The 20094-nt window shown below is 35.8% G+C and overlaps 1 protein-coding gene and 1 long non-coding RNA gene across 10 annotated transcripts; one reads left to right on the plus strand and one right to left on the minus strand.

The window, feature by feature from the left end:
- Nucleotides 1–8: 8 nt before the first annotated feature.
- LOC139773937 (uncharacterized) lies at nucleotides 9–7983 on the minus strand. Of its 2 annotated transcripts, none has more exons than XR_011718468.1 (6): nucleotides 6870–7983; nucleotides 5116–5328; nucleotides 4956–5024; nucleotides 4113–4250; nucleotides 3763–4029; nucleotides 9–2729 (listed from the first exon to the last, which is right to left on the minus strand). It is a non-coding gene; the product is annotated as an uncharacterized lncRNA (long non-coding RNA). The 2 variants fall into 2 exon arrangements; XR_011718467.1 differs by having other exon boundaries at nucleotides 9–3222.
- Nucleotides 2180–18104, plus strand: LOC139773925 (aldehyde dehydrogenase, dimeric NADP-preferring-like). 8 transcript variants are annotated; one of them, XM_071708762.1, is made up of 13 exons: nucleotides 2180–2321; nucleotides 4684–4774; nucleotides 12174–12214; nucleotides 12423–12566; nucleotides 12694–12789; nucleotides 12873–13094; nucleotides 13594–13757; nucleotides 13872–14102; nucleotides 14212–14412; nucleotides 14719–14834; nucleotides 16504–16639; nucleotides 17166–17319; nucleotides 17827–18104. In XM_071708762.1, the coding sequence occupies exons 1-13, from the start codon at nucleotides 2295–2297 to the stop codon at nucleotides 17854–17856; spliced, it is 1653 nt and encodes a 550-aa protein (XP_071564863.1). In that variant the 5' UTR covers nucleotides 2180–2294; the 3' UTR covers nucleotides 17857–18104. The 8 variants fall into 8 exon arrangements, 6 of the variants coding, with proteins under 6 accessions (XP_071564863.1, XP_071564862.1, XP_071564864.1 ...); XM_071708761.1 differs by lacking the exon at nucleotides 2180–2321 and adding an exon at nucleotides 2395–2454; XM_071708757.1 differs by lacking the exons at nucleotides 2180–2321; nucleotides 4684–4774 and adding exons at nucleotides 8685–8701; nucleotides 9630–9823.
- Nucleotides 18105–20094: the final 1990 nt, after the last annotated feature.

Genomic DNA, 20094 nt, shown 5'->3' on the forward strand with positions numbered 1-20094 from the left:
GCGTAATATCAAATGTATACATGCTTTTTTTATAATATATTATACAAGATAGTTATATTAATGATACAAGCAGTCAAGAAGGCTCTGGCAGGATCGAACGCAACGGACGGACGCACGCAACGCTAAACGGAGATCATATCACGTATGTTTGGGCAGCATTGTATCTACCATTATAGGTGTTTCTTATGTAAAAAAAGTACGCTCTACGACTTTCATTTGAACAGTTTTGTCGAAAAATTAACCAGAAAAAAGTTGTGGCGTGTTTTATTAGAGAAAATACAACAAAAATATGGAAAAATTTGACTTTACGCCAAATTTCACTGTATTAATGATATATTTGACTATTTTATAATGCATATTCTTAAAGTTTACACTTTTCTGAATAAAATTCGATACTATTAATTTAAATTTTATCAAGCCAAAGATGTGAAAAAAAATCGAGAAGAATCGGAGCGTACTTTATGTATGTTCAAGACGCTATTTTGTATTGTTCCGACGGGCGAACTTTAGCGAACTTTCGTTTATTTACTTGTCACACGATGTACTTTCGATATTTCATAGTTAGAGCTGGTTATCTCGTCGTTGCCGGTTACTCGCATTTTAGAAGGCTTTTGGCGGTTGAGTTGCAGGCCTAACTGGGACGGACATCGCGCAAAGAGGAACAAAGTACAAAACCTAGAGTAAAGTTGTATTTTTAAAATTTGTAGGCTAAGCTATATAATAAATAATTAAGTTTGTTAATATAAAGTGTGTTTAATTTTAATATGACAATTTATTTTGTTTTGCCGACGATAAATAAAAATATTTTCTTTTTTGGGATAAACGAGTAAAATTATTATTAAAACATCCTTCGAAAATCCTTCAAATAAAATATTGGCCCAGCCGGGATTCCAGGGAATATTTTAGGGAAAAATTTTAGATTCAAGCCTGGGCCAGACTGGATTATAAAAATAATTATGGTACAAACCAAGCAAATATCTAGGAAAATTATAGGTCCCAGCTAGATTCCAGATAATTTTTTTGAACAAATTCTGGGCGCAATCTTGGGCCGACCTGGATTCAATAATAGGGCCTATACGATTTAGGCGTCCCAAACTTTACACAGGCCCTAGCTAGATTGTCCACCTGGGTCCCAGAAATATTTTTCAAAAAATATATGGGGCCCTGATTGTTTCCAGACAAAATTTCTACCTGGGAAGTATTATCAATTTTGTATTAATTTTATGTAATACTTTTTGAAAATTATTATTTCTATATATTCTAGTAATTAATAATTCTATTATAAATAATAGCATTTATATTATATGACAGAATCTAAATAATATTTAATAATTAATTTTAATTAATTAAATTAAATTATTTAATTGTATTAATTTTAATAATCGCATCTGATTCGGCGGATCAGCTGTTACTCGACAATATAAACAACGTTTCCGTTCGCAATCAATGCTAAAAAAAATACCGAAAAGCAGAACGGCGAATACATATACGAAAAGAATCGGAAAACAATTATTTTTTTCTTTTTCTCATATCTAAAGGTGGAAGTGCTTAGGCCTCTATACATCCACTGATGTGTAATGTTTGCAATTATAGTTAACGTTCTCGATCAACATCCTCGATAAGAATGATTTGCAAGGCCTCACAGCCGCCGAGTCCTTCGGAGGTTCCATAAGAAAACTAAAAAAGGAGTAAAGTGTAAACTCACATTGCTTGACGAGCAGTTTTTCTTTCTCCTTTAAGAGTTAATGATGTTTATTTGAAAGTCGCTTAAGGCCGCTAGAATTGGCTCGAGAAACGGTCTCGCATAAATAAAAATGCTCGCCGCGGAAGCGAACGTAGCTCATATATACGATGCGAGATCGTTTGGGGTCGCCATTAATTATTCATGACGCGCACAATAGATCCCGGAGTCGAGGCTTCGGAAAAAAAGAGAGACACTTAGTAATCGCATTGCGTGCCGTTTGTATTTTACTCGCGCAAACCAGTGCGCCGGCTAATATATCTCGCGATCTACATCTCCTTCTACGTTTTCGACGTTGTCGCGGTACGGAGCCTGGAAATTTGGAAGTTAAAGGCGACCCGACCCGGGTCGACGAATCCCGTCCGCTTACATTATTCCTAGAATGTGCCGTGAAAATTGGGGAGGGATTTACAACGTTGCTTAGTCCCTTGGGTGTCCGTCCGTAAAACCGGTCGCAACTGCAACGTGTATCTGCTGCTTTTATGCAGGCGGAGACGTAGTTTCTTCGAGCGATCCGTATCCGTGGAGATAAGTGCCTGGACTCGAGTCGAGAATGCCTCACTCGGAATCATCGAACATGGTGAGTTTTCTGCGTGATCATCACAGAGTACGACGTAACGTTCGTGTTTTGCTTGTTACGTACGTTGAGTACACTTTGTTAACACGCGATGAGGATCAACGAGCGAAATATCACGGAAATCACGGCTGGCGTGGTGAGTGCGTGCCGATTAAGGAGTAACAGATCTTTTCGACCGGTTTCCTCGTCGACGTTTTAGCGGATACTTTGCCGATACTTCCTCGGCCGCAAACCTGTCCCGAAAACCTAATAACATTCATCCACATCGTCGATACGGTATCAGCATTTTTATCATCGCGGACTTAGAACTCGAATAGCTCGAAGCTGGTGGAGACTCGATTTCCGGTGTCACATTCGGGCCATCGTCCTCGAGTCGGCGCGTGATTAATATACCGAAGTAAAATAATGTGCCTAGAAGAGGGAATGATTTGTATTACGCAATTCGTATAAACGAATGTTTATAAAAAGATATTTCGACAACTCATCGCTGAAAGGTGATTTTGCTATATATAAGTATTGACGTCACAGACAGTTTCCAGCTACAATGACGGCTACAATTTTATTAATAATAATAATTTTATTGAGTGCGTATTAACTTATCAAATTTAACGAGGTTCCTATAGTTTTAATAGAAATTTAGATATATCACAAACGGACAGTTGCTAAGGCCAGAAAAACTAAGACATTGTAAGAAATACAGATAGAGAACACCATGAATTATGAAAAAAATGAAATAAAATCGTGAGTGACGTGACTGACGATACAAGACGATTTTACTGTATTTCGATGACCGATACGATTCTTCTAAATTTCTAAAAAGGTTTTCGGAGAAACATCACACTTCAGTTTGCGCGCTCTGAATCACTCTTCATTTTTATTCCGTTATGCTCTAGGGCTATGCACTCTGAAATTATTTCACGGAAATCATGATTATCGCGTCTGAACGATAATTGTCTTGTTTACTATTCCACGATACCTATATATATTTATATCTTTAATATTAACTAACCGACCTGCGTGAATGTGAAAAAGCTTAATTAAAATCAGTGCTAATAGTTATTTGTGTAACAAGTGCGGGAAGTTAAAAATTGGACACGGGTGCGGAGTGGACGCACGAGCCGAAGGCGAGTGCGATCACCCGCACGCGTGTCCAATTTTCAACCCGCACGTGTTACACACACTATTTTATATCACACGTGCGTGGAAAGTGGCCCATTACGCGCGTGTTTTTTGTGCGACAAATAGCCAATTCCACACACCACTCGAAACAGTGCGGTAATATCTAATGAGATATTACCGCACTGTTTCGAGTGGTGTGGAATTGGCTATTTGTCGCACAAAAAACACGCGCGTAATGGGCCACTTTCCACGCACGTGTGATATAAAAATAATATTATAACTCGTTGTATATGATTATTTGCTTTTTACGAAATGTGACCTTTACCTTATGCAAAAGTCCGGTGCCAACGCCGTCGCTTCCACGAGATTTCTGACGTATGACGATAAATAAGTTTTACCTCGACGCGAGGCTACGACGAAGTTCCACGGATACTAGAAAGCATCGTCATGGATATTGAATTCTCTCCGAAATCGAAAGCTCGTTTTGCGGCGTATAATTATAATTGTTACACATCGTTGTAGTCACGTGTATCCAGGCCAGTATGTGAAGCCGTACACGTAACTCGCACTCTCGACGAGGAAGTGAAATGACCTGCAATAAAGAGTCTCATATAGACTCCGATTTTCCGCTTTCCATATCGTTAGGCGCGAATGACAGAGCATGCGGATACGCACCTTGCAGATTAACTCCGGAGAAAAAAGTAATAACGTTATGTAAATGATTCTCTAATGGAGTTCTCCTTGAGAAAACACGCATCGATTAATTGTAGAGCCCAGGCATTGTGATGATGGCGCGTGTTAATTGCGTCTAGACTACATTTAATTGCGATTAGAATTTATACAGAATCGTTTTGCAATTCTTAGAATTTATATAAAATTGTGATTGATGAAAACAGATTTATATAAAGTGGATTAGAATGATATATCGCGCCGCGTATATATGAATTTATATGAATCTTAATGTACGTCAAACGACTTAAAACGAATTGGGCGTATAAACGTAGCTATCTATTATCAGTATTATTTCGGGAAATAATTGCTGCATTTGATCGACCCGTTCTTTTCAAGAATAAACTTTCGATAATAAATCTTTAAATAAATCTGATCTCCGACATAATTTGCATGTTAGATATAATATATTTAAGCTTTATCGATTCTCATTCGGGTTACAAGGACTTCCGATTTCATCTTTACAACTATATTTTCTTACACTTATGAAATATTTATAACGTTTTTTTTTCCCCAGACTGAAGTAATACTGGACATTCCGACGGACGTCACGAAAGAATCCGATGTCTGTTGCATCGAGATGCAAACGGCTGATTTAGCCGAATCACGTGAGTAAATCCGTTAAATTAGAAATTTTAATAATTATAAAAAGAAGAAACTTAAATTGCAAAATAATAAGGTAATGTCATAACTATATGTCGCTTTTATAAGACGTCTCTCTGCTGAGAACTGTAACAAAATTAAAGGCCGAAACGAAGCTGTAACGCTTTGAGGAAGACGTAGTAGTACCTTGGGAAAGTCAGCAAGTGTATCATTGTATAAATTTCCAACAAATCTCTCTCCATTAAAAGCTCGTTCCTAGAATAGAAAATTATTACGCAAGCTGTGACCGCAGAATATCTAAGTATAGCATACAAATATCGTAGCCATAGACGTAATTCATACGCACTTTCGATGAGAAAATACGGAAGGTATCGACCCAGAAGCAGCCGTCATTTTATTTGACCTTTTCAAACTTGATGTGCGTGAGAACATCGCAACTCTCGACATTCGGTATTGGTAATAATTGAGCTCTTTCTCGATCGAGTTCTCCTCTAACTGCAGGTCGGTCGCGACGCATAGAAAATTGTCTTTGCTGTGTCCTTTACTGCATAAGGATCATCTAAAAATATGCGAAGTAAATGACAGATCGTTGAGGAAGAACATAACAGAGTTCGTGGCACGTGGCAGCAATATAATTGCGGGTCTCTACTTTTACTACTCAGAGTTAACGAGGAAGTCTCATGTATTATTATTTGACATTGTTAATCGCCGGTACAGTGCAATCGCTGAATAATTCACGAAACATTACACGTGTTGGGGATATGTTTGCACCGCCGCTTCTAAAGTCGAATTAATTTGCACGACCTTAACTCCTGTTTACACCTGCCGCAGACTCCGACCGACAGATTCGATCTCGGTGATTGCAACACAGCCAGACACTTTACCATTATACGTGCAAATTTTGACATTTACGTCATCTCTACGCACGTCATCAGGTTTAGTCATTAATTTCACAAATAAAACGAATTTCACTGGCGAAAATAATGTTTATTGATAATTTATAAGAAGTTTTCTTAAGCGTTGAGTAGATGTGTCATTTGAGCTTTAAAGGTTTAAAACATTTATTAACACTGCGGGGACACCGTGGGCCTTTTAAGGCACAGTGTGATTTTCCGTATTTTAGTTTTTTCCTGATGTTTCAACACTTAAAAAAAAATTGCAATAGTTCCGGCCTATGTACCTAAGTATAGAAATCACTTTTTGAAACCTTCAAGATGATACATAAATTTTTATAGATTTTTTGTAACACAAAAACGCTTTCAAAAACCCTTTGGATTTAAAAGTCCCAAGGTGTCCGGGAGCTTCAAAAACACGGTGTCCGTGCAGTGTTAAATTGTTTATAACATATAAATTTAAACATGGAATTGTTTATGAGATGTTCACGGCTACGTTTGATAGGTGTTCGGAAAGTGTCGTGTAGCGTTTTCAGAATATTGCAAATATTCACGAAGTGAATATGTTTTAAGATGTTACGTGAGCATCTCATAAACAATTTCATGTTTAAATTTATATCTCATAAACAATTTAATAAATGTTTTAAAGCTCAAATGAAACATCTGCTCAACATTTAGGCAAACTTCTTATAAACTATCAATAAACGTATATTATTTTCGTCAGGAAAATAGCTCCGAAGATATTTGACTAGGTAGTACTAGGTAGTAAAAAATTAAGTAGGAAATGAAAAACACAAAAATAAGCTCGAAACAGATTCGGAAAAAACCGTGATAAAATAATTAACTCCTTTTTACGTTTATCTATAATTTGCTTAAACTATACCCGCTGTTGGGCTTTTTATCCCATATATGATAATGCAATAAACTTAAATTATCACAAAGTGTCAAGGGGAGGAAATCAGAAAATGAGGGGATAAAATATTCAAGAGTAATTCATGGTATATTTTCAGCCTATATTTTCAGGGGTCTAGAGAGTAACTATGCAAAATTTGGTCTAGATCAGTCAAAGGATTTAGGAGTTAATATATTAATAAAGAACATACAGACAGAGACATTCCAGTTTATATATATATATATATATATATATATGAATATAATATTTATTTAAAATGTATTTTTCCTCTCACATTTCTTTCCTTATACTTACTTGTAAAAAAAGAAGTCCATCACAATGTCGAGACATTCAATATTACTTCCGCTAAGTGCGCTTTACTTTCACGGATCTCATGCTCAGTTATTTGAACATATCGAATGTGCTTCTGTTAAACATCCAATATTTTCTACATTTCTAAATAGGACGAACGATAACACGTCCTTATTAAAAGCTCCTTAAAGGCGTAACTTTCGTAACTTCCCCGTAGAACAAATCAAACATCGAAAATAGATTAAACGCTGGCTAGTAATCGCGGAAAAAAAGGTAAAACGCGCTTTCCTAACACGCGTTACGCACCTAGGAAGGAAAAAAAAACTTATCAGAAATCGCGAAAAGCGAGCTAAACTTCCGGGAGAAAGTGACGCATAACACCTGTGGAGCGTTCCACGAGGAAACGCGAAATTGATCATTTCCCGAATCGTTCCACCCTGCAAGTCCGCCAATTTTTCACCCTTCACTTTCGCCGAGTCGCCCCAGGTCGCCCGGGACGCCCGGGCTGCTCGGACTCGGATATAACTCGGTCCTCGGATTTCCTGGACGGCCTGGACCTCGCGAGGCGCGAAAATTCACAAGTGGCGCCCTCTAGCGGTGGGCTGACCGCACGACCAGACGTGAGACGAGACGCCGTTTATTTATCGATGATAATGCGCGCGTTGATTCCCAATTGGCTCTCGGGAATCAGCACCATGGGGTGTGATCCACTGGACGCTTCAAACGTTACGGAGCATTATTTTAGCCTTGTTTAACATTATGATAAACAACAAGGATGAAACGTTTCCAAGAGTTTTGAAGCGCCAAGTGGATCGCACCCTGCAATCCTTCGAACATCCGCGTACCCGACTATCCGACACAGTTGCATATGGTTACATTACATTATGATATTGTATTTTTTCCCGCGACCGCGGCCACGGCGCTCTCGCGCAGCTCGCGCTAGAGTCCCTCTAATAAGAGTCGCGACATCTTGAGTTTCGGCAAAATAAGAGAGAAAGAGAAAGCGATATGAATGTATGTTACTTGTATATCGCTTTCTCTTTCTCTCTTATATCTCTTTCTCTTTCTGTTTCATGTACTTTTGCTGAAAAATGGCGGACCAATCAAAAGTTACAGCCTGTTGTCGCGACTCTTATCAGAGGGACTCTAGCTCGCGCTCCTCCTCTCCGACGCCGGCGCGCGGCGCCGTTTCCTCCTCCCCCGCCGCGCTTTTTCCGGAGCACGGAGAGATAACCAACGACACACGTGTACACTTTGATCTCTTACGCTGCCATTTCGTGGAGCGTGGAGCTTAGAGTATGTAACGCGCCGATCCGCCGCACCGAGGAGTCGCAGCCGCAGAACTTCCGTTCTCTCCTCCCCCCCCCCTTCCCTTGCTGTCGACTTGACGACTACTTGAAGTCCTGAAGTACCTGACGATTAGTCCGCCAACGTCCACCGTAGGGTCCACGAGTGTTCGCGACTATGGGTAAGCCCCGACCGTTTCCGCGAGTGACGTCCTTTTACGTTTCAGCGTCGAGTGGAAATGTTCCTCTCGGCCTCTCTTCCCGATCTCTCTCGCTCTCTTTGTCCGAAAGGTCGGCCACGGCGCCTCTCTTGAGCCGACCTCTTTCCGCCTCCCGTCGCTTCCATCCTCCCATGTCGACAGACGTGAAACTACGCTGCATTCCGCGCTACTGACATCCGAATACTTGCTCCGAATCCGCAGGCTCTCCGATCGAGACGTCACGACGCGCTCGGCAATTATGTTGTTCTTTTACGCGTGCCTCCTTAAGGATGTATTGGCCGTACAGTCCTTGCTAAAAGTTAACTTTCAATAAAAGAAGACTTTGCATGTATGTCAAACAACTCAAAATTGTTTATATGTTAGAAAGGATTACCGTTAACAGTTTGAGTATGATTTTTTGTTATTTAAATAATTAGTATTGTTTAAACAATTAAAAAAATTGTTTTGTTGTAAAAAATTTTGAAACTTAAGATACAATATCAATGATGTATGTTTTACACATAAAAAAAGTTTAAGAAATATCTTAATGGTTTATTTATATTTTATTTATATTTACACACATAGCAAAAATGTCGATTCTCTATAAGGGATAATGTTAATTTTATCAACTATAAACTTAAATAACTCTTCAATAACTTCAAAATTTTACAGAGTATTTTTAATTTAATTTAGAAACAATTTACAGCACTTTCTGAATATATTTGAAATACCTCCAATACATCCTTAATTACAATAACTTTTAAACCAGTAAGAGAATTGTGCTGAAATTTTATACAAATACTTAGACGTAATAATAGAACAATCTATGAAATTTTTACATCCTTTACATCCTTAAGTGCCGGTTGTTCCAACCTGTTGGTAAACTAATAATTAAGGGCCGGTTGTTCCAACCTGTTGGTAAGCTAACTAACAGTTAAATCATACGTCTATCTTTGTCTAATGTAAAGAATAAACAAAGACATACATATGATTTAACTATTAGTTAGTTTACCAACAGGTTGGAGCAACCGGCCCTTAATCATATGTCTATAATCTTCGTCTACTTTGAAGGAAAGACAAAAGACATATATATGATTTAACTATTATTAGTTGGTTTACGAATAAGTTGGAACAACCGGCCCTAAGCGGCTTGAACTCCCTCCCCAAGTAGAATAGAAAAGTCAAAATATTGTTAATTTTATATTGACGAAATTTATTGTCATTTTGACTTTTCTGTTCTACTTGGGAACGGAAACATAGTTTTAAGTCGCTTCAAGGGGCACGCGTAAAAGGCTACAGAGCGCAATTATCGCGGCTAATCACTGCGACGATAAATCGGTATTGTTCGACTCGGCAGAAGAAACGGTTGAAGAAGATGATTATGAAGAATTAACGCACGCGGGTTTTGCGCAATATTTGATTTATGCCGCGCCGCACGCGTCCCGTCGCGAACGAGCGAACACGATTATCCGTACGTATTTACATAACAAATCCTTACTTTGTGCGATGTTCATTTTTATCATTAAGGATTAACTTCAGTCTCGGTTAACTCACACTCTTTTTTTTAAATCTTTTTCCAATTTCTTAAAACTAGAATTGGAAATTTTATAGTTCTGAGTTCTGAGAATTGGAAGAAGATAAAGAGAAAAGTTAAATCGAGATTCACAAGTTAAGCTGCATCGATGAAAGTAGCCACGTGTATGTAAGTTGGAAGTCGTCAAACCAAAACAGATACATATATATTTGTGTTTTTATTTTTCTTCGAACGAGGTCGACGAGACTTCGCATATCTCGGGGTACTTTCCGTTTCACGCATATGCGCGCATTTATCTATAGCATACGTAACGTTTACTATAGAAAATGTGCGCATCATGCGTGAATCGGAAAGTACCCTCGTTTAATACGTTTAAGGTATTCCTTTCATGACACCAAAGTCTTAAGAATTAACTGATTTTTTGGTACGAGAAAGTTAAAATGCATATCTTTACGCTAGAAAAAAATTAAACCACATTACCGAACATATAAAGAAGAATTATGACTTTGAAAATTCGATATTTATATGTGACGTTATCGAAAAAGTCTATTTTCCACATTTTAATGTAATAATTTGTTTATCAAATATCTTAAGATATTAAATATTCACTGCGCTACATATTCGCTAAACTCTATACTTTCGATAGTGCCGATAAAAATACAGAGTCACCGAATATTTAAACAAAATATTTATGTTAAAAGTTGACTTGAAATGTGGTTTATAGATGAATATTTTTAATGGCGACTTTCAAGGAATTATTTGGCAACGCTGCAAGCTGTGCGCTCATGTCACACTTCAGTTCATCACGTACGGTTTATTATCAACTATTTATTATGTTTTAAAAAAGAAAAATAATCCAAAAATATATATCGCATAAAAAATATAAATAAAATATATAAATATAAACAAAAATATAAAAATATAAATATAAAGATAAAGATAAATATATAAATATAAAAATATAAATCAAAATTTTAATTTAAAAAAAATTAACAGTTAGGTAAAACATAGATACGCATAAATAATTTATTTTACATAACAGGTTATAGTTTATATTTTCTGCATATATTATTATCGAGCATATACATATTGTATATATTTGTTACATTGCAAGTTGGTGCGTGATTAATTTTCATATGAAAATATTTAATTTTTTATTTATTTCAAGAATGAAATTGACACTTATATTGACACTTTTGTTATCAACTTCACATTTTACAATCGGCGCCCTGAAAAGCGCAGCGTTGCCATATTGTTCTGACAGTAAAATTTACCGAAAAATGAAAAATTTCTAAATACACATAATATTTTCACTTTTTTCTTATAATTAAACATAATAATCAATTATAACTTGATTTTATATAAGTTTAATGCAATATACAAGAGTTTGTTGAGGCCCTGCTATCCCGCCGGCGGCGATACATCAGCGATAAAAAAATTAACGGACACGTTCGCGTTAACCGTTACTTCGGGACGATCATTTTTGTACGATGATTTTTCGGTTTTACGTGACGAGAGATCAGTTCCTGAAACAACTATCCCAAAAAGATTATTCCGCACTTATCGTCTTATCTTCCGCACTTTGAAAACAAAAATTTGTCTTATCGCACGACTCTTCTTTTTATTTGCTAGGTACCGTCTCAAATCGTCTTTTAAATTCTCGTTCAGGCAAAAATTCCATTGACGGATTATTTATCGACCTCATCTGAAAGATGAATTTTTTCATATCTTGTGACTTGCTCCTCATCTATTTCGAGAGTCTTTAATATTTCTGTATGTAATATCCGTTACATATTAATTAATATTAAAATATTTAATAGCTAAAACTGGATTTAACTTTTTATTCGAAAAACCTACGCCAGTTCCAAAATTAATATAAATGTTTCCCGACTAATGTTTACGTTCTTCTTTTTTCCCTGGGGAATCGAGTTTAACAATTTACACGAAATTTGCTTATTACGTCTCACCGCACCCTCGAAATAAACAGATCCTTGAACAGATCCTGAAAGTTTATAAATGAGATTGCTCTGGCAATTATCGTTTTTTTCTATAAATTAGTCATACGTGAAGCTCATAAGTCGCACATCTCTTACATTCGCAATAAGAGAAGCGTGAAGGTTAACTCGTTGGAGTGTAACGATTCAATGTTGATTTAATTTACATAAATATTTTAGCATTTAAATTAAGTTTTTTTTTAACTTTGCATATCCTGTGGCGTAATAAGCAATCGAAATAGAAGGCCGTCAAATATTTACATCGAACAATATATTATTTTCTTTTGTTTCAGCGCAAACAAATAATAAACAAATGCCTATAAATTATCCCGAGGTAAGCAAATAATTAACTATTTATTAATCCTCGAAAACCACCCTGGGGTCTCAGGGACCCCAACGAAATTTTAGAACTACGTTTGAAAAACTATCATTTATATTTTTTAATTAAACCAATCGGAGTGTCTTCTTTCTCGTGTTATGTAAGAGAAAAATGTGTAATTTTTTTGAGGACTAACGACTCGTCTATATAAAAATTATTACAGTTAGTTCAGCAGTCGCGAGACGCGTTTAACAGCGGAAAGACAAGGCCGCTAGAATGGAGAATCAAGCAATTAAAACAGCTTATGCGTATGCTGACGGAAAACTCCTCAGAAATAGTAGCAGTCCTGGCGTCAGATCTGCACAGGGTATGATTTAATGATTACGTATTAAAAACAATCACTTCATTAGTGTATATTAGCCTAATATTGTATTATTATTTTTAATAATATATCCTTTTTATTATTATTTTTAATAATGTCGATTATATTTTAGTGCAAGTTTGAAACGTTCGCATTGGAAATTGATTATACAATTCAAGAGATTAAATACATGCTCATGAATATTAAAGAATGGTCAGCAACAGAGAAGGTAATCTTGATGCAGTTTTTATATATGTTATATAAGAGTAGAGGCTCTAGAGTGTGAACTTTTAAGATTGCGATATTTTGCAGCCGCCCAAGTCACTGGCGAACTTTTTCGATGCAGTGGAAATCCGAAAAGATCCTTATGGAGTTGTATTAGTTATGGGTGCGTGGAATTATCCTGTTCAGCTGAATTTACTACCTATGATGGGCGCGATCGCAGCTGGAAACTGCGTGATTGTGAAACCTTCCGATATTGCAACGGCTACAGCGAAATATTTGTACGAGACCATTCCGAAATATTTAGATACGGTACGTGAGACTTGATTTGCTTTTAAAATTCTTTATATTTTAATTTTAAATCCTTATATTTTACAAACTACTGTTAATAGATAATCACAAAGGTTATCATTTAATTTTTCGAGAATTTTCCCACTGTAGCAATTTTTTTAATTTGCGAATTTTGAGATATTCTGCATCCTATAAGGTATTCTGTTATAAATCATTACTTTTCTTTAACTAAAGAAGGTAGATTATGAAATTAAATTGAAATTGAATGGCTTGAATTGAACTCTGTTACAAGACACTTTGTTGCATAATGATGACGCACAAGAACTGCGTCTTGTATAATGAAGAGGCAACATTGTTTTTTTTTTCTCTCTCTCTATTTAATCATCTCTTAACACATTAGTTTAAAAAAAAACCATGATTTTTATTGCAACAATATATCCATATTGAAATAAATTAACTCCATATGTCAAACGTCTTGCTTATTAAAAAGGAATTATGACTTGATGTTTCTTGTGAACAGGATTGTTGCCGTGTAATAATGGGAGGAGTATCAGAAACGACAGAGCTACTCAAGCAACGTTTTGATTATATTTTTTATACTGGATCCTCTACAATTGGAAAACTTATACGGAAAGCTGCTAATGAGTTTCTCACACCCGTTACATTAGAGTTGGGTGGAAAAAGGTATTAAACGAATTTTTTAAAAAAATCTAGATACGTGCAAAATGCAATTTTAATTATATTTCTCCAAAAACTTATCTTTCGAACGGAATTATACTGAATAACAACGATTTGCAGCCCCGTGTACATAGATAACACAGTGGATATGCCAATGGCAGCGAAACGCATTTTGTGGGGTAAATGCGTCAACGTTGGTCAAACGTGTATCGCGCCCGATTATATGTTATGCACACCCGAGGTACAGAGTAAATTTATCGAGGAAGCTAAAAAGATTTTACAGGAATGGTACGGTGACAATCCACGGGAAAATCCTGACTTGGCGCGCATAATTACAGACAAACATTATCAGTAAGTTTTACACGCAAATACTTAATATAATTATTTTTAAGGCGAATAATGATTACAAGTTTAAAGACGACTCGATAAGTTAAGTAATAATTATTTCTCCTATACTTAGGCGACTTGTCAATTATATAAACGATAAAACCAAGATTGCTATCGGTGGCGACGTAAATCCTGCGGAAAAGTTTATTTCGCCTACAATACTTACTGATGTCAAATCAACGGATCCCATCATGCAGGAAGAGATATTTGGGCCGATATTACCTATAATAAACGTTAATAATGCTTACGAAGCAATTAACTTCATCAACAGTCGGTACGTTATTTGACTTCGATATTATGAGCAAGGGATTATGAGAAACGAATAATGCAAATATCCCCTTCTGAAATATCGCGCATTTTTTGATCTGTAGCTAGAATATTTTAATTATCCGAACTTTTATAATCTGAAATCTTTCATAATCCCGAACAGAAGATTTTATTCCCGTATACGTACTATAATACTATACGTAATATAACTGCCGGGGATAGATATTCTCATATTCTCTCATACATTCATACATTTCACGATTTCACTGTTACGCGAGGGAACGGCATGAAGTAATTAGTTTTTCGCATGTAGTGAAAGCCCACTTGTACTGTACGTATTTTCTACGAGCAAGAGAGTACAAGATCTAATTATAGACCAAGTCAGCAGCGGAGCCGTGTGCGCCAACGACACGTTATTGCAATATACCGGTGAGTCCGGATTCTAGGTGACGGAAGTATTATCTATATTGGGCCTGTTTATTTATTGTTTGAGAATTTCGGTGAAAGAAAAAACCTTTGCTATGGAGACCGACAAGTCCCACGACAATTCTTTTTTACAATATTTTACTTTTGTGTTTACGTTTATCGTTTTTGGTTCTGCCGAAATTGACAAAATAGTTCGTCTTGTCTATCGGAAGAAAGTGCGGTTGGTAGTTGTCGTACGAATTGATTTTGCAAACTGCTTATGAGAGGGAGCAGGAATGCATTTCTTGATTAGGATTAAGGATATATTCTCTGATTGAAACAAGCATGTTCGTTCCCTTTTTCTGGTTTAGGTGTGATGACTGCTGAAGGAGAATTTACACTATATCTTTCTTTCTTGGTATAAAATACATTTTTCTACTGTCTGTATATATAAATCTTCTATTTTTTTTACTTATGTGTGAGGTTGCAAGTGTGGAAACTTTGCATTATCAAACTGTATATACTGTTCAAATAATAGAATGCATCTGAAAATGGTGGTGGTTATTGGTATAATATATATTGAGTAATATTATAAAATTATAAATGTTCAAATAAGTACTAACATGAAATTGACATTAAAAAGAAAAACTAGTACGTATTATTAATGTTATACAAACGTATAATGATGTGTGATTATAAAGTATCAGAGTTATTCGCAACACGCGCGTACTCATATACACGGGCGCGTGCACATACTCATACACGAGCGCGTGCATACAAATACACATTTCGCAAAGAGAAATGACGTTCTTACATTAATTATTTAACAGGGAGAAGCCATTAGCGTTGTATATATTCAGCCAGGACAAGGAAACTCTATCTTTGATTATTAATAATACGTCTAGTGGCAACGTTCTTGCTAATGACGTGATATTACATGCAGCAGGTAGTTTTTCTTACAATAATGTTATAAAAAGTTTTTTTAAATAAATTATTTATACGTATGTCTTAGCTAGCTTTCTTTTTTTTTCAAACAGCATTACGTTACGTTGTTTCTGTTAACAGAGTATTAGATGTATATGTATTAAATTTCTTTAAATTGAATTGCAATGTAATGAACTAATGAGTATTCTGTAATACGAGCTTTTTATTTTTATTCTATTGCTTAATTGTATCATACTTTTGCTTGCACTATCTATGTTCTCCATTAATTCTAAAATTTTAACAAGTGGTATAATGGTATCAAAAACTAACTTATGAACGAATGTTGAGGATGTAATACATGCCATAAATATACCGCTACATAACGTGCTACAAACTACTGTTATATCTTTAAAGTTGTGGAAATGGGAGCTTGTAAACGGTCACTTTTAATTACTTATTTAAAAACTATTGCATTCTCAACATTTATTCAAGAATAGATATTCTTTATTTTGACTTATCTCTCACTAAATTCTTTTCAATTTAATGAATAATTCTTATATATATGTGAAATTATTGCTTTATTTATAATCTTAAATCTATTAACATAAAATCTTTAGTTCAATTTGATTAAGACAAATAATGAGAGATTCTAACAAAAACAAAAGTGATAAGTATACCTATATTCACATAACAAGAATTAATATCAAATTATTTTTTCTCCTCTTTGTTACATTATTTCATCCATTATTATTGTATATTATTTCTTTAGTTGAGACTTTACCCTTTGGAGGAGTAGGATATTCTGGTATGGGAGCCTACCATGGAAAATTCACGTTCGATACATTCACACATAAGAAAGGTTGTTTGATTCGGAATTACAATAAAGTTGCGGAAATTTTGGCCAAGTAAGTGTGAATCTTCTTTTATATAATTAGATAATTGTATAATCTAATCTATGTAAATTATATATAGAATATTTTGCTGTATTAGTTAAGGGGATCCTATAGCGGCAGTGCACTTTATGCACTAAGTGCACACTTTAACTCGTATTTTATTTATTATAAATGTTTAAGAGCAAAAATGCAAAATCGGGCTGTGTAGGGAACTACATATGAGCTTACTGATTAAAAATATCCTAAATGGAATAAGATTCATTCGATATTTTGGCTAAATTCTACTAATTCGTAATTTTTTTACGAATTAGTAGAATTTAGCCAAAATATCGAATGAATCTTATTCCATTTAGGATATTTTTAATCAGTAAGCTCATATGTAGTTCCCTACACAGCCCGATTTTGCATTTTTGCTCTTAAACATTTATAATAAATAAAATACGAGTTAAAGTGTGCACTTAGTGCATAAAGTGCACTGCCGCTATAGGATCCCCTTAATAGTAGTCTTTCAATACCGAGCAGAAAATATGTTTTTCAGATCCCGTTTTCCACCCTATTCCGACGAAAATTTGAAGATGCTTAGACGTTTACTCGAAAGAAGACCTAGTTTGCCTATTATAAAGTATTTACCATATATACTTATGTTCGGTCTCGGGGTACTCGCCACAGTTGGATTTAAAGCTGCAATGAAGGTACAAAAACGATATTAAACCGTACATGATTCATCCTTATGTTATACATAAATGTAAGTGGGCTAAATAGAGTTTGTAATCATTGTAAACGTTTTGAATAAAATATATTTGCATAAATAGTAGCATAGTTGTGGGAAAAGGATGACATAGGAAGGAAGGTGAAGGAAGAAAAATAGTCATAATTTGTGAAGTATAAACTCTCAGAGAGCTTAAATATAATTATCCAATATTAATTTGTATTTTCATAATTAAGGTAAAGAGAAACTGTGTGTGTGTACCGTATGCAGTTATGATTGCCTCTTATTGTTAGAATTTTTTATCTGACCTTTGTGGATGGTATTTGAGTGTTGACGGTAGATGCTCGGAAAACAATGTCTCATGTTATTTCATTGTGTGTGTTACTTTTCATACTTTTCATCGATCGTAACACATCCATCAGGACAATTCCATCGGGTACTCATACGAGGTGAGAGGGAAAAAAAAGAACAAATGCATATATTGTTGCAGGAATTTAATTATACGGAGAAGCAGTTGTAACGCAGCCGACCACGCAGCACCTTCAAATGCATCTATAAATGCATTTTGTCAATTTACACAATTAATTGCTACATTCTTTACTCACCTTATAACTCAATGGAGATTGTAAAAATTTTTGTACAATGTTTTTGGTTTTATATATTGTTTATAATGTTCGAGAGCGCGCGGTAGCGCGGGATAGCGCGAGGTAACAAACGACCACGAAAAAACAGCACGTACAGAAATTCAATAAACGAAATATATTCAAAGTCTGAGTATGTACACTTATTTACAAGAGTCTTTTCAGGCGAAATGCCGTGAGCGGTAGCGCGCACAGAAGTTAGCACGGCAAAAGCTAATAGCGGGTGCGAGATCAAAAGCGGATTGCGAAGTGCAAAGCGGTGTTAAGCGGTGTACAAGCGGTCGTATAACGATACTAGGCGGGTGATCTACGAGCGAGAGCGATTCCGCGGCGCGGCGGCGGTCTTTTATCACCTCCGAGACGAGGCTCCCTCCAGGCTGATCACCAAATAATTTCGAGAGGGTGATTGGCCATTGGCGGCCTACGTCATCGTGCTTACGTCACGGTTTTTATTTGACGATGCGAAGTGATCGTTATGTGTTTTCGATCGCTATGTTTACAGCATGGATCTTTCCTTTGTGTAAGAGCGGTTACTTGACTTTGTTTGTGCGACTGATTAGCCGTGACAGTGTTATTGTAATGTTAGCGAATGTTCTGGAAAGCGAATAAAGGAAAAATCCATGCTATAATTTGACAATGATGCAATCTCTTTAATGCGAGATATGATATCCGATTTTTGCGGAAGGCGTGCGAGCACCAGCATGCAACCAAACGCGATGTTAGGCATGATTATCGCAATCTCAAACAATACCCTATTAAATAAGTAGATGTTTTACCGCACATATGTATGAAATATGTTCGAGCTTTACTTATGCTCGTGAAGCATATGGGAGAGAATATTATATTATAGTAAAAAATGAACATTTTTATTGGGATAAGCTCCAGTAAGTCTTAAAATAAATATGTTTATTAAATCTTTTGTTTGCATACTACTCTGCGTTTTTTCTTATATAATTCTAAATTGTTTTCTATTTCGTCCGCATCTCTGTGCAACACCAAGTGCTTTCAATTGCCCGAAAACGGGAATTGAACAGGTTTTTTTTATTGTTAATATACAATACAATTCAAAAACTTTACTGTCGCATGCGATAGTTAAATTGGTGTTCGATGTTATATAAATAATTATGATGTAATACATTTATAATTATGTATCTCGAGATATGCGCGCGCGCGCGCTTTCTGGATCCGTGCGTTTGAATCGGCCGGAGGTCTCGAGGTATCGCGACGCCGCGATATCTCGCGATACATCGCACCAGCAATCGAACGCAATCGTCAGAGAGGTCCTCCAGATGATAATTCCTATCGCCCCGCGCGCATCCGATAACCTGCAACCTGCGCATAAATTCTTGTGCCAGTGTGTGCATACGTCATTCCTTCACGTCTGGGAGCAACACACTGGCGTACGCCCGAACATACCGAGCAATAAACGTTATCGCACAATTAGACCCGATCTACAATGGATGTTTTAAGTCGTAAGTCGTAAGAATTGACCAATCACAGTCCATTATTCTCCTTGCGGTCGAAGAATAATGAACTGTGATTGGCCAATTCTTACGACTTACGACTTAAAACATCCATTGTAGATCGGATCTTACGTGAGTATAAACAAGCGAATGACCGGCGGCTAATGAATCATCATTTTAATTTATCCATGTAACTTGGCTTTGTATAAACAAAGCAAAATAAAATGACGTGAGATCCAGTGAATATTTTGTCGCGGGATCATTTTTTATGTGGAATTATCTCAAAGTTGATAGTTTTCATATCAATTATATTACATTAAAATGCATAATATAATCGTAGATATGTATTTCTGATAAGTCATACTAAATATAATTTTGATAACAATTTGCATTATATTAATAACGAAGTATTTATATAGATATATGTAGGTATATGAAAGTTTGTAAAGACCAATGTTACATGCGCGGAACTTAATAAATTTATTTTATCGAGATTGCGATACTAATTATGTGAAGAAATTATTGTTCTTTTTGGATCTCACGTCATTCAATCTGAATATCTTACTTGATATCTAAAGTGAGATTAAGTAACGATTCGTGATTTGGTTCGCGGTTCGGTTCACGATTCGATTTATATTAAACATTGTTTGTCCA

Source organism: Temnothorax nylanderi, unplaced genomic scaffold, assembly GCF_030848795.1.
Source record: "Temnothorax nylanderi isolate EJ_2023f unplaced genomic scaffold, tnyl_v1.0 TNYL_tig0071_pilon, whole genome shotgun sequence".
NCBI classification, from domain to species: domain Eukaryota; kingdom Metazoa; phylum Arthropoda; class Insecta; order Hymenoptera; family Formicidae; genus Temnothorax; species Temnothorax nylanderi.